The 14,396-nt window shown below is 39.3% G+C and overlaps 1 protein-coding gene across 1 annotated transcript in view; it reads right to left on the reverse strand.

The window, feature by feature from the left end:
- Positions 1-349: 349 nt before the first annotated feature.
- The window catches only part of actr2.L (ARP2 actin-related protein 2 homolog L homeolog), a 33,294-nt gene continuing 19,247 nt past the window's right edge, over positions 350-14,396 (reverse strand). Inside the window, 7 exon segments of the mRNA NM_001091847.1 lie at positions 350-1,911; positions 2,267-2,399; positions 2,973-3,118; positions 7,530-7,679; positions 8,253-8,389; positions 10,440-10,512; positions 11,223-11,438. Coding sequence (NP_001085316.1) covers positions 1,741-1,911; positions 2,267-2,399; positions 2,973-3,118; positions 7,530-7,679; positions 8,253-8,389; positions 10,440-10,512; positions 11,223-11,438 — 1,026 coding nt within the window. The 3' untranslated portion in view covers positions 350-1,740.

Consider the following 14,396-nt stretch of genomic DNA (forward strand, 5'->3'; position numbering starts at 1 on the left):
ACCTCCAAAAACTGGGAAAGCTTATTGACTCGAGTATAAGCCTAGGGTGAGAAATGCAGCAGCTTCTGGTAAGTTTCAATCAAAAAATTGAGGGTTTCTGCTCCCATTGGAGGTGCCGGCGTCTCGTTTTTGGATGCCGGCGAATATTCTTGGAGACTATTCTTGGACGCCGGCGACTATGCTTTTTGCGCTTGACCCGAGTATAAGCCGAGGTAGAGTTTTTCAGCATATTTTGGGGGCTGAAAAACTCGGCTTATACTCGAGTATATACATATACATATACATATATATATATTCGCCCCAACAACTGTTGCTGTGTGTAAAGGACAGACTTTAGCAGAGACGTGGCTTAGATAACCATTATGTGTCATTTATTTTGTCTTGGGAACATTCCTCTCGGAAGAAATGGCACTTGGCACTGTCTTACAGCAACAGCAAAATTTATTCACGGCGCTTCTGTAGAAACCAGCGCACGGAGGAAAAACAATAAAACAAAAAAGATATTCATAGATAGGAACTCTGTTGGAATAATCAGACGCGTTTGCAACTTTTGAACTGTTCTGGTGATTTGTTGTTAAGGAGCTTGTTCTCAGCAGAATGGGTCACCTGATCAAGTGCTTTGTTAATTGGCAAAAAGAAAAAGAAGGGGTTCAGAGGTGCGGGGGGTTTGTATTCCGCCAGCTCAAGAAGGGAGGCTAAATGATTTAAATCAGGGATTTGATGAGCTAAATCCCAGCAAAACCCGGAGAGAGCCTTTTACAGTTGGGTGTGTTGCTGGGGGTTACAGTTCAGCAGCAGCTGGGGTGGGGGAGTAAATATATGTAAATAATGCCTAGGAATGATTATCACACAATATGGTCCAGGGACCTCCTCTCACACTAATGCTGTGTCCTAACAACAGACATGACTGTGCGCGCGAGTGTACCTTCTAAAAATTAAAAATGGATGGGGGGAGGGAATAAAAACAGAAATTCAAATTTAATAATTGAAGTGACAGAAAAGCAGCAGAGGGATTTGTAAATCATTGTACAGGTATAGGATCCGTTATGTGGAAACTCGTCATCCAAAAAGCTCCGAATTACGGGAAGGTCATCTCAACGTTAATTAAATAATTCAAAATTTTACAACATATTTCCTTTTTTCCTGTAATAATAAAATGGTATCTTGTACTTGATCCCAACTAAGAAGTAATTAATCCTTATTGGAGGTAGAACAATTCTATTGGGTTTATTTAACGTTTAAATGATTTTCAACAAACATAAGGTAGGACGTTCCAAATTACAGATAGACCCCTTATCCGGAAAACCCCAGGTCCCGAGCATTCTAGATAATAGGTCCTATACCTGTAAAAAATAACTCTTCTTCTCTTATGGAAAGAAAGGCAAGCCACCCGGCAAGTAGAAGATAAAGCTAGCAGCCTTTTGAGAAGTACACTAGATGGAAAAGCCTACTGTGAAGAACAAGAACGGATAATGTGGAGCGGTTCGGCTCTGTGGCTAGAGCTTTGTGTTTGTAAAGACACGGCATATTACTGAGTCAAACCGAGCTACATAAACAAACACGGAAGCAAAGCTCTCCTCAGGAAACCAGGACAAAAAAAAAAAAAAACTCCCGTCTTTAGGTCAAAAGGACCCAGACAGGCCTTTCCAAGAAAAGTCATGGAACTGAATGAGTTCAAAGATTGGCAATAAAGGAAATAAGGAAAAGCTTTAGAGAAGCGACGGGCAATGGCAGTTGTGTTTATCGTACAGTCACGCCAAGTTTCTCCAGAACGCGCGTGCCTTTCTCTTGGTACTCTTGGCGCGTCATCCAGAAGTTGTCTTTGTCTTTCATGATGTCGGCTAATACTGCTCCACCCAAGAACACCATGTGCTTGCGGCGGGGAGGATCTTCAATACGGATCTTAAATTTCTGAAAAAACAAAAAAGATGAAGAAGAAGAAGAAGAAGAAAGAAGGAGCAGAAAGAAGGAGGAGAAGAAGAAAGAAGAAAAAGAAGGAAAAGGAGGAGAAGAAGGAAGAAAAAGAAAAAAGAAGAAGGAGGAGAAGAAAAAGAGGATCTTCAATACGGATCTTAAATTTCTGGAAATACAAAAAAGATCAAGAAGTAGAAGATGATGATGAAGATGAAGATGAAGAAGAAGAAGAAAGAAGGAGAAGAGAGAAGAAAGGAGAAGAAGAAAGAAGAAAAAGAAAGAAGGAGAAAAAGAAAAAGAAAGAAAGAGAAAAAGAAAGAGGAGTAGGAGAAGAAAGAAAAAGAAGCCTTACCGATAATTTTTCAACATCTCCTTTCAGGACTCGCTCCAAATAGAGCTGTTTAAGTTCTCGCTCTAAACGGGAAGGCAACCCTGGATACATTGTGGAGCCCCCCGACAACACAATGTGCTTGTAGAACTCTGCCCTGAAAACAGAAGAAAGTACAGTTGTCAGAATTTGATATGTACTGTATAAGAATGCAAGGACAATAATAAATAAATAAATATATATATATTTAAAAAAAAAAAGAAATTCAACTATAATTAGGGATGCACCGAATTCACCATTTGGCATTTAGCCAAATCCCTGAATCCATGGTGAAAGATTCGGCCGAATCCCAATTTGTATAAGCTAATTAGGGGCAAGAAAGGAAAAAGTGGAAAAAATTCTCTCTTTTGTGACAAAGTCATGTGATTTTCCTACCCGCCCCTAATTCACATAAGCAAATTAGGATTCGGTTCCCGAAGCACAAGAAACACTGCATTTCTTTCCTTTTATTGTGTACCAGTTCTGTATCAGACCTCCTGCCTTCATCTTAAACCTCCTTGCCACAGGCGTGATCAGGCTCAGTTTGCTTCTCTTTCCCCCCTTCTCTGATGCAATCCTTCACTGAGCACCTGGGATTCGTACAAATAGGGAAGGCCAGGGTGTGCGAGGGTAATTTCTTCTCTATTTCCCTTGTATTAGCTGCACAGATGCACAAATATCACAGACTCACCGAGTATCAATGTCAGCTGCCTGAATGGTGTTGAACAGCAACTCAGCAACGCCAACGCCTTCTACATTGATAAGATGCGGCTGGAACAGAGCTTCTGGTGCCTCAAAGCGCTCGCCACCGACTTTAATAACCCTGCCATCTGGAAGCTGTGCAATAAAAGTCAAATGGAACATTTAAACAGTCACCTTTCATCCCCCAGGGCCCTATAAGAAGTGGAACTTTATTATGGTTTCTAGTGCCAGAGGCCGCGCTCTGCACCATCACAGAAAGAGATTTGGCGTGTAAGATTTTAAAGGAATATAAACAGTCAAAATAAAGAGTTCTCAGCTTTTGAGGAACTCCAGTGCTACAAAGCAAACTACTGAATGCAGTCAAGCACTGTATGTAGAACAATAGAAAAACTTGGGGAAGGTATTGGTACTGGCCTCTTCCACCGCCAGTAATAATATAATGCGAAAAATAAAATAACCAATACCTTGTTCAGATGCGGGGTGATCCCAAATTTATTGTAGTGCTCTTGACATGTGAGTCATGTTCAAACGTTTCGGGACAAACAAATGCCCTTCCTCAAGTGACAACCCACCATAGATCCCGACCATGCTTATATAGCCATATAAATGGTGCCATCTAGTGTACAGCAACCATATAGCACGCAATGATACATTGTATATAATTAACAATCCAAAATTGTCTCAATAGTGAGATTTGAAATATACTGTGATACAAAGTCCATAATTTGTTGCTTGTGAATAAGTATCTCCAAAAAAAATCAAATTCAAAAGTGTGCAATAAAAAATTCAAAAAATTCAAAAATCAGAGTCCAGAACAAATCGGATAGCAACTAAATCGGGTAACACAGACCAGAAACTCCTTCAGAGGGAAACGTATTGGATCTGGAAGTTAAATACATTGGCGCCTAGGGGCCTTAATGAAGCAATGAATTATACATGTTTTTTTATGAATTGTGTCGCTTAATATGTGCCCTTCGTTTCTTACAGTGATGGAGAAGGTGAACATAAATTGAAAAATATAACATAGAATCATCTCCTTTTCCGCAGGTAATCAGTATTTGTATTAACTAATTGATAATAACTACTTATGTTATGTGATAGAAGTTCTTTGTCCTATATTTATAATCAATATGGAGGACTGAATACGATTTTCAGATTTGTTCTGGACTCTGATTTTTGAATTTTTTGAATTTTTTATTGCACACTTTTGAATTTGATTTTTTTTGGAGATACTTATTCACAAGCAACAAATTATGGACTTTGTATCACAGTATATTTCAAATCTCACTATTGAGACAATTTTGGATTGTTAATTATATACAATGTATCATTGCGTGCTATATGGTTGCTGTACACTAGATGGCACCATTTATATGGCTATATAAGCATGGTCGGGATCTATGGTGGGTTGTCACTTGAGGAAGGGCATTTGTTTGTCCCGAAACGTTTGAACATGACTCACATGTCAAGAGCACTACAATAAATTTGGGATCACCCCGCATCTGAACAAGGTATTGGTTATTTTATTTTTCGCAAGCACTGTATGTAAACATTCCTCAGGAATCGGCACAGTATGGAATACTTTCAACTGATACAGAGCGGCTACTAGCCAGAAACTGGTAATAAAACATAGGAATTGTGTAAGCCTAAGAAGAATCACTGCTGCACATTTACTAAAATAATATACAGAACATTCACAGAAGCCAAACAGAACCAGTAATGTACTGGGAGACTATATCTTGTGTAGGAGCATGGTTGCATTCTATTACTTACCCTTACAAAGTGACGCAGATAATGGTTTACTCAGAGTAAGGGTCATACACAGAATCGGTCCTTCAGACCATTTCGGCAGTTTATCTGCCCGTGTGGGGAGCGTTCTGACGGGTCTCCCCAATCGATATCAAATCAAAAAATCAGCCAGATATCAATCAGGCAGGTTGGATTTTTCTTGGCAATTAAAGACCGTTAGGTTCCCATAGACGCAAAGATTTTTCTTTGATGAACAACCGATTTTAGTGCAATCCAACCAATCTGTCAAATTATCGCGAGGTTAGTGGTAATCAAACGATTGTTCATCCAAACGATTTGATCGGCCAGGTTAGAAAATTTTCATCGGTCGCAGTGAAATGTATCCAACGTCCAATTGTTTGCAGGGCCACCTTGCTTAATGAGTGGATCTTATTGGGTATGGCCACCTTAAAGGGATACTGGAAACATGTTTTTTTTTCAAAACGCATCAGTTAATAGTGCTGCTCCAACAGAATTCTGCACTGAAATCCATTTTTCAAAAGAGTAAACAGATTTTTTTTTTTTATATATATATATTTTCAATTTTGAAATCTGAAATGGGGCTAGACATATTGTAAGTTTCCCAGCTGCCCCCATTCATGTGACTTGTGCTCTGATAAACTTCAGTCACTCTTTACTGCTGTACTGCAAGTTGGAGTGATATCACCCCCTCCCTCCCCCCCCCTCCCAGCTGCCTAACAACAGAACAATGGGAAGGTAACCAGATAGCAGCTCCCTAACACAAGATAACAGCTGCCTGGTAGATCTAAGAACAACACTCAATAGTAAAAGCCAAGTCCCACTGAGACTGATTCAGTTACATGGAGTAGGAGAAATAACAGCATGCCAGAAAGTAGTTCAATCCTAAAGTGCAGGCTCAAGTCACATGACTGAGTGCATCTGGGAAACTGACAATATGTCTAGCCCCATGTCAGATTTCAAAATTGAATATAAAAAAAAATCTGTTTGCTCTTTTGAGAACTGGATTTCAGTGCAGAATTCTGCTGGATCAGCACTATTAACTGATGCGTTTTGAAAAAAACATGTTTTCCATGACAGTATCCCTATAAGTGCTGACTTGTAGATTGCAGCTCCGTACTCACACTCCATGGCCTTCTTAATACGATTGCTCGGTGCACAATGATGGAGGGATCGGCACCCTCCTTATACAAGTGAAGAAAGGATGGGTGCCAGTGTATCCTTTCTTCACTTCAAAGGAAAAGTTAAATTTTTTCACATTATATATATGCATTCTAAATACTTTTGATAACATCAGTAGCATTGAGAAATTTTAATATTATGAATGGTTTTTCAATAAATGACATTGCCACTCATTTACTGGGCAAATTTAAAAAGGCGATGGGGTGACTGCCTGGCTTCCGGCTTAAAGAGATACTGACACCAGAAATGAAACCATTTTTACATCATAGTAGTGGCTTGGTATTTGCTCAAAGTTTTTACATTACCCATCCGACTCCCCATGCTCATCTATGAGGGGGCTGCCATATTTATGCAGGAGTCTGTTAGCATTAGAAACTCAAAAATTTACAAAAACAGACCTCAGCAAAAAACGATCAACATGACCTACTGTATAGGTAACTTAATGTACATTCATATTTTAAAAAGTCGTTTTTTAGTGTTAGTATCACTTTAATCCGGAAGTTAATTTACTGCATTCTTCAGCGTCCTGCTTCTGTGTGATTTATTGGCTTTTCATCAATAGTGAAGGGAGAGGGATGGGGGACGGAGTGTTTCGCCTTTCCAGTGAAGTCTGCATGCCTGCTGCGAGACTTGGGAGAGATCTGCAGCCTGAGCGTGATAAATCATCAGTAAGGTTAAATTTCTTAAAAAAATACTTATCTATTGAATTTTCTCTATTATATGTTTGCTAATAAAAGTATTTAGAAGTGATATTTTGAATGTACAAAAATTATGTTACAGTTCCTTTAAAGGACCAGTAAGATAAAAAAAAATGTAAAAACGTTAGTTTGTACATAAAAAAAACCCACCAAGACAGTTTTAACTTTGCAAAGTCTTTATTAAGAAATAACTTACAGATTCTCCGCTTGCGCTCCTCTTCAGAAAAGGCAACAGGGCGACGATCCCTTGTGTGGTGCTCGATTTCTTTTCCCTGGCTATCTCCTATAGAAGGCAGGGAAGAGAAATCGAGTGCCGCACGATGGATCATCGCTCTGTCGCCTTTTCTGAAGAGGAGCGCTAGCGGAGAATCTGTAAGTTATTTCTTAATAAAGACTTTGCGAATTTAAAGTTAAATGTGTCTTGGTGTTTTTTTGTTCGTTATGTACAAACTAATTTTTTTTTTAATGTTACTGGTCCTTTAAGTGCTAAGGCATCCTACTCACACTGCAATAACAGCACCCCCTAGTGGCTGTGAAGAGGTTTTTACTTCGTGCTCTAGGTGTAGGAGAAGTTGATTTTTTCAGAACTTCTATTACTGTAAACAAGTACAGGTATGGGATCTCTTATTTGAAACACCAATATCCAGAAAAGCTTCAAATTAAAGGAAGGGACATCTCCCATAGAGTCAATTTAAAGCAAAGAATACAGTATTTTTCCTTTTATTTGCAATAATAAAAAGGCACCTTGTACTTGATGGCAACTAGGCTGCATGAAATGAATCCATACTGCTGGCAAAAAGTCCTATTAGCAGAGAGTATGTTATGCATTCATAGCTTTAAAGTGATACTAACACTTTTTTTTTTTAACAGAAAATACAGAAGAGGAGTGTGGTACTCACTGTGTAAGACTCCACGAGGACTGTTGTCTCCAGTGCAAGTTTCTGCTCCTGTTCGATGTTGTATCCCACATAGCAAAGCTTCTCCTTCATCATACGAACGGTCTCAAAATCAGCAGAGTGGTTGAAAGCATACCCTCGCAGCAGGAGCAACTGCAGGAGACGGATTTCAATATAATTCAAGTCAAGATTCTTTATTTGTCACATGCACAGTTATACGGATACAACATGCAGTGAAATGCATCCTGATCCACTTTGCTAGACTGTGCAAAATTATACATACTGGTTAAATACTACAACGAAGTACAAAAGGATTACCATAAAAATAAAGAATTCTTAGAAAAATGTTAAATTAAGTATATTAATTAAGTATAGCAGCAGAGCAGATGAAGTGCAACCATGTTATTTACATAAGGGATGCACCGAATCCAGGATTCGGCCGAATCCTTTTGCTCGGCCAAACCGAAACCGAATCCTAATTTGCATATGCAAGTCCAACGTTATGGTCCTCATTAGGACCTTTCTCAAGTATCCTAATGAGGACCGATATAATACGATGTATTAAAAATAAAGAGGCAAATAAGTGTATGCTCTGGTTTTAAGATTCATGTATATATAGGTTATAACTATGCACCCCAATCGTATACAAAAAAAAGATTATATATCCTTCTTTCTAACTGCTGGATATCACTGATAAAATGAAATCTTCATTTACTTTTACTTTACCTTTATAAGGTAGCGGGTGATATCCCTGCCAGCTATATCTAGCCTCCTGGTGAGGTGAGGCAGAGAAAAGCCTTCGTACACAGGGCAGATGTGAGTGACACCGTCTCCAGAATCAACCACAACACCAGTCAACAGACCTAGAAAGAAGTTGAAGTGAACAAACATGCAACATTAATAAACTGCCTTCAGTTCAACCTAAAGATGCAATTGGTTACAGGTAAGGGGGGTCTACAGTGTTGCTCTTTATCTAAGCACAGTTATAAATGACAGCATGAACAGAGGCTATTCCTATAGTGGACCTGTCACCCAAACATAAAACGCTTTTTAGGAAAAGTCCTTTCCAAATTAGACGTGCAACCCAATTTTTTTTTTATCATTAAAACATCCATATTTATATAATGTATTTAAAGATACCAGGTGTCAATCATATATTGTCTGCCCCAAGGCACGCAATTACTTTCACTTTCCATTCTGCATTTCCTACATGTTGCTGCACTTCTCACATTGCCCCTCCCTGTTCCCTGTTCACAGTCTAAAATTGTGCCTCAGTCTATAATTGTACAAGGCATGGGCATCAGTTCTGTCATTCTGGGGCTTTAACAAGATTTTGAGGTGTTACAATGCTTGTCTTAATTACAGTGTCCACAAAATGGCTGCTGCATGCTTGTTGCAGTGGTGAATTCCAAGGCTGGCGGCAAGCAAGATTTAAATCATTTATATAGTTCAAGTAAAGTTTATTTTGCTAAATAAGCAAAATAGATTAAAATGATTTCTTTGAGTGACAGGTAGGGTTAAAAATGCTGGTTGATCCCAATGTTATTTATAGGGAAAAAAGATAAATATATAGAAAGGCCAGTATTTTTTTCCCAGAAAAGGTGGCAACCCTAGTGACAGGTCCCCTTTAACCACATGCCTGCAATAAAGGCATCTAGCAACCAACAATTAACTTTGACTATGCCCAAAGTAATATTTATAAAATTATAATACACAAGAGCCATGAATATACTGTAAATTATATAGTCAATGTATGGGTACACCCTGTGTATGAGGATATTAGAAGTCCCCTCGGAGTTCCATGACCTGTATAAAAACACTCGGCCTTCAGCCCTTTATATGGTCATGGATGGTCCTTATATCATACGAGAGGGGGAACTTTATTCACTATATGTTTCACAAGAGCGCTGGATACACACATGCTTGCAACTAAGCTGAATACTTGAGTCATCAGTATTTTAGTTAAAGGAAGCAAAGTAATGTTTTTTTGCCCCTTTTTTTTGGGGTGGTGGGGGGGAACACTATTATATTACTTGGCCTGTAATTTGTTGCAACACTATAACCAGTAAGTGAAGTTTGTTAATTATTGGAGTAATGCAGAGAATTCACTGTGAGTATGACTATTTTATATTACCTTTGTATTTATCTAATAAAAATATTAAGAGGTGACAGCCTAATTTTTATTTTTTTTACTCTAAGGGTAGGACTACACTGACATTTTCGGCACAATCCGACGTGCTGCGACAAAACGCCGGCGTCCAATCGCATGCGATGTTAATAAGGTAAGAGATAGAAATGTCGGATGAAGTCGCAACATCGATCCGAAGCGGCGACTATAGGATGCAGACGCAGCTTTGGATCAACGCTGCGACTTCATCCGACAATGCATTTACTAACCTTGTTTATGTCGCATCCGATTTGATGCCGGCGTTTTGTCGCAGCACGTCGGATCACGCTGAAAACGTCCGTGTAGTCCTACCCTTACTCCTATGAATGTGTTACCGGCATTGCTCTCTCAGGCTAACTAGCCATCCATATCACTTTCCCAAAAGAATTGCATAAATATCATCATCGTGCATAAACTGTGCACGATTCTGCATTGTGGTCATTTAACAGATTATCCAGGGAATTCCCATTTCCCAGGTAAATCAGTTACACACTTCAGGCCTAAATGACACATGTAATGGTGGTGGGTTACATAATTTCATAACTTTTTACATACTATAATTACACTTCCACAGCTCTAGAAGAGAGAATTGAAAGTAAACACTGCAGCCTTTCTAGGGTACAAAGTGGCTAATTAGTGAGTCTGATTTACATGTTATCTAGGGCTCAACTAAACAAAATGGGAGTGGGGGGGGGGACATACGGAAATTTTTCAAACAAACAGACAAAACTGAAGAAATGACCCACCTTGTGCATATAATGTGAGTACAGCCTGTATTGCCACATAAACACCGGAGAATTGGTAGGTCTCAAACATTACCTGTAAACAGAACATTAATGGTTGTGTTATTATACTGCTGATATACATCATACAATTGAATGGGTGTTTATTCATATTAATTACCAACCTTTCTTTTTATATTAGTTACCAACCTTATTTATTATTAGGGATGCACCGAATCCACTATTTGGGATTCAGCCAAATCCCCGAATCCTTTGTGAAAGATTTGGCCGAATACCGAACCGATCAATCGACCAATAAACACACTTACATATTAAACAACAACACCCTTAGTGGATGCAGCCATAGCAACCCTATGGATATTCCACGTATAGTTTTTAGGAAGCATTCCACTGTATGTATTAACAGTAAGCTTGCTCCATGCCCATCAAACAACAAAAGTGAGGGAGCTTTTGTCGCACTGTCTGGCAATAAACCACTACACATGCACAGTAGAGTGAAACACTTGTTTTTTGCTTCTGAGTTCATCTGTTCACTTTACTGCACACAAGAAAAAAGAAAGAAATGGAAGACGATGGCAAAGAATGATTTCCTACAGAAGCATGCAGATGTAGGGTGTAGAGGGCAGTGCAATTTTTAGTGAATCTGGGTCTCAGGTAAGTGATTAAAAACACTAGGGGTTGCCATCCATTTTGGCACCCCCAGGGATTATACCTTTCCTTCTCCATTAAACAGAAAGTTTATATCCCTCAGCACTTATGCGTTCAATCCATATGACGGTAACATACCTCAACAATCTTTTCACGGTTTTTAGTTGGATTCATGGGGGGCTCTGTAAGAAGGATTTTACAGTCTCTTGTGTCTATGTTCAGTTTTTCTGGGCCAAACGTGTAATCCCAAAGGTGCTTCATATCATCCCAATTCCGCACTATCCCATTCTCCATTGGGTAGTTCACTTCCAGCATGGAGCGCAACTCGCTGGCTTCATCTCCGACCATTAGATCCTAAAAAAATGTAAACATTAAGCAATCATTAAACATGAAATTACTTAGCCCATGAAGAGGACAAAAGCTTGTCATGTTATTCGGAGTATTTCAGATAGTGGCAGGTTTATATTTGCATCGTACTTCTTTTAATTGTAATCTTTAAGGGTGGTGGCAGACGGGGGGAGTTTAGCGACAAATCTTCTCTACTGCGGGCGACTAATCTCCCCAAATGCCTTCCCGTCAGCTAGAATACGAATCGCCGGCGGCATGGCATACGAATTGCTTTGGATTTGCAAAGTCGCCTCACGAGGAAACTTCAGACGACTTTCGGAAATCCGAAGCGATTCGTATGCCGTCCAGCCGGCGATTACTATTCTTGCAGGTGGGAAGGCATTTGGGGAGATTAGTCGCTGGGAGACTAATCTCCCTGTCTGCCACCACCCTAAGGGCAGAGACACACGTTCAGATTCGAGGAGATTAGTCACCCAGCGACAAATCTCCTCTTCTTCGGGGCGACTAATCTCCCGGAACTGCCACCCGTCGGCTAGAATGTAAATCACTGATAGGATGACAATCGGTGCGATTTGTTTTCGAAGTTGCCTGACGAGGAAACTTTGGGCGACTTCGGAAAACGAAGCGCTCAGAGTGCCATCCCGAGGCAGTTCGGGGAGATTAGTCGCCCCGATGAATAGGCGATTTATCGCTGGGCGACTAAATCTCCCTGAATCTGAGCGTGTGTCTCTAACATAATAGTAGATCAATCTGATGCATTAGCAACTTTATCAACTACTAGAACTGAAACAGTGAGCAATCCTTACGGCACCCACAGTCAATCAGTAAATGGTAACAATTCAGAGTGGCATGACTGTGTGTGTTCCAGGGTTAGGGGATATCAAACCTTTAAATAAACTTTTAGTATAATGCAAAGACAAATATAATGCAACAATTTATACTGTGCTTTATTTTTTACTTGTGGTTTTTAAGTGTTTTAGCTTTTTGTTCAGCAGCTATCTTGTTGCCAGTGTCCCCTAGCAACTAGGCACTGATTTGAATGCTAGAATAGAATATGAATAGGAGAGACCTGAAAAGAAAGAAGAAAAATAAAAATGACAATAATAAAACTGCAGCCTTACAGGACAAGATTAAGGACTGCCAGGGTCAGTGACCCCCGTTCGAAAGCTTGGAGACAAAATAAGACAGCAAATATTAAAAAAAAAACAAAAAAACTTAAAACAAAGACTAGTTAAAAGTTGCAAAGAACTGGCTATTAACAGACTGAGAAGGTTATCAAAAGTCGAATGTTTCTTTATACCTTGAATGAACTCACAACTTGAATGGTATCTTATTTAAGAATAAAAACTCGGATGGAAAAATCTCGATTCTGCAAGTTCGAGTTGTGAAACTTAAAAATCTCTAATTAATAGAGTTTTAGGTGAAAAAAAAACCTTAAGTCACTCTAATTGACAAGAGTTTTCTGGCAATAAATAGCCTTTGGAAAAAACTGGAACATCATGAAGGCTATTAACACATCAAATGGTACAAGGGACCTCTGCCATTGACTCCTACATGAGCTCGACAGGTTTTAGCTGGATTCCAGCTATTTCCAGGCAGCTTGTTTATATGAACTATAGTAGTGTTTCTGAAGCAAACACATCCGTTTTACCAGTGCAGGCCAACACTAAATGAAATTTTCATTATTTTAAAAACACTTTCATTTTTTGGTTTTACTGTTCCTTTAAAAGTCAGTGTAACAGATTAGGCCATTTATCCCATCATTCTACCCTATAAAACCTCATATCAACCTCCTAGAAATCCTCTTTTCCTTGGTCAGGTCTTCGGTATCATCGTGCATTTGCTTAGATCCCAGTCCCTCCTGCTCCTTTACATTGCAAACTGTTCAACAGATCAACGTGGGTGGAAAATGGTGATATTTTAAGCTCTGGTTTAACACAAAATGAGCACATTTCTCTAAATAGCAGCAGCTGAACTTCACAAAGGATTGCATATTAGAGATGTCGTTCTCTTAACCCTCAAACCAGCCACTGTGTATAGTGAAATGTGCATTATGCTCAGTTTAACACATATCGTTCCAAATACACGGTCAAACATATTAGTAACATTTAGGGGCAAATTTACTTATGGTCGAATATCGAGGGTTAATTAACCCTCGATATTCGGCTGCTGAATTGAAATCCTTCGACTTTGAATATCGAAGTCGAAGGATCTACTGTAATTCGTTCGATCAAACGAAAAACAACGATTAAATCCTTCGAAGGATTGTAATCCATCAATCGAACGATATTTCTTCGACCTAAAAAAGCTAGCAAAGCCTATGGGGACCTTCCCCAGTCGAAGTCGAAAGTCGAAGTAGCCAATTCGATGGTCGAAGTAGCCAAAAAAACATTCGAAATTCGAAGTTTTTTATTATTCTATTTCTTCACTCGAGCTAAGTAAATGGGCCCTTTACACAATATTAGGTATTGCAGAAAAATCCATGCGTATTAATGAACCAAGAACATAATTTCAGCAGCAGTAAATTGTTGAAAATCACGCCTACGATTGCCGACACACAATTGCGAGCAGCAAGAAGCTGTAGGCGTCACATGTAATTGTTTTATGTAAAGTGCCTGTCGTTGTGTAAGTAACAAGGCTCTGCGGACTCATGGAACAGACATTCACTGGCAGATTTGTCTTAGCGCTAACAGGGGAACTCGCTGGTACTGACAGATGCCATAAGATCTCCGCAGTAACTGCATCTTTATACATAGAAAATCAGAATAACAGCAAAGTGAGTGGCCCTTGCTATGGAGAGAGCATTTCTGACTCTTCAGGGGGTTGTTCACCTTTGAGTAAACGTTTAGTATGATGTAGGGAGTGATATTCTGAGACAATTTGCAATTGATTTTCATTTTTTATTATTTGTAGTTATTTAGCTTTTTATTCAGCAGCTCTCCAGTTTAGTACCCTAGCAACCAT

The sequence above is a fragment of the Xenopus laevis genome, chromosome 5L, assembly GCF_017654675.1.
Source record: "Xenopus laevis strain J_2021 chromosome 5L, Xenopus_laevis_v10.1, whole genome shotgun sequence".
Lineage (NCBI taxonomy): Eukaryota > Metazoa > Chordata > Amphibia > Anura > Pipidae > Xenopus > Xenopus laevis.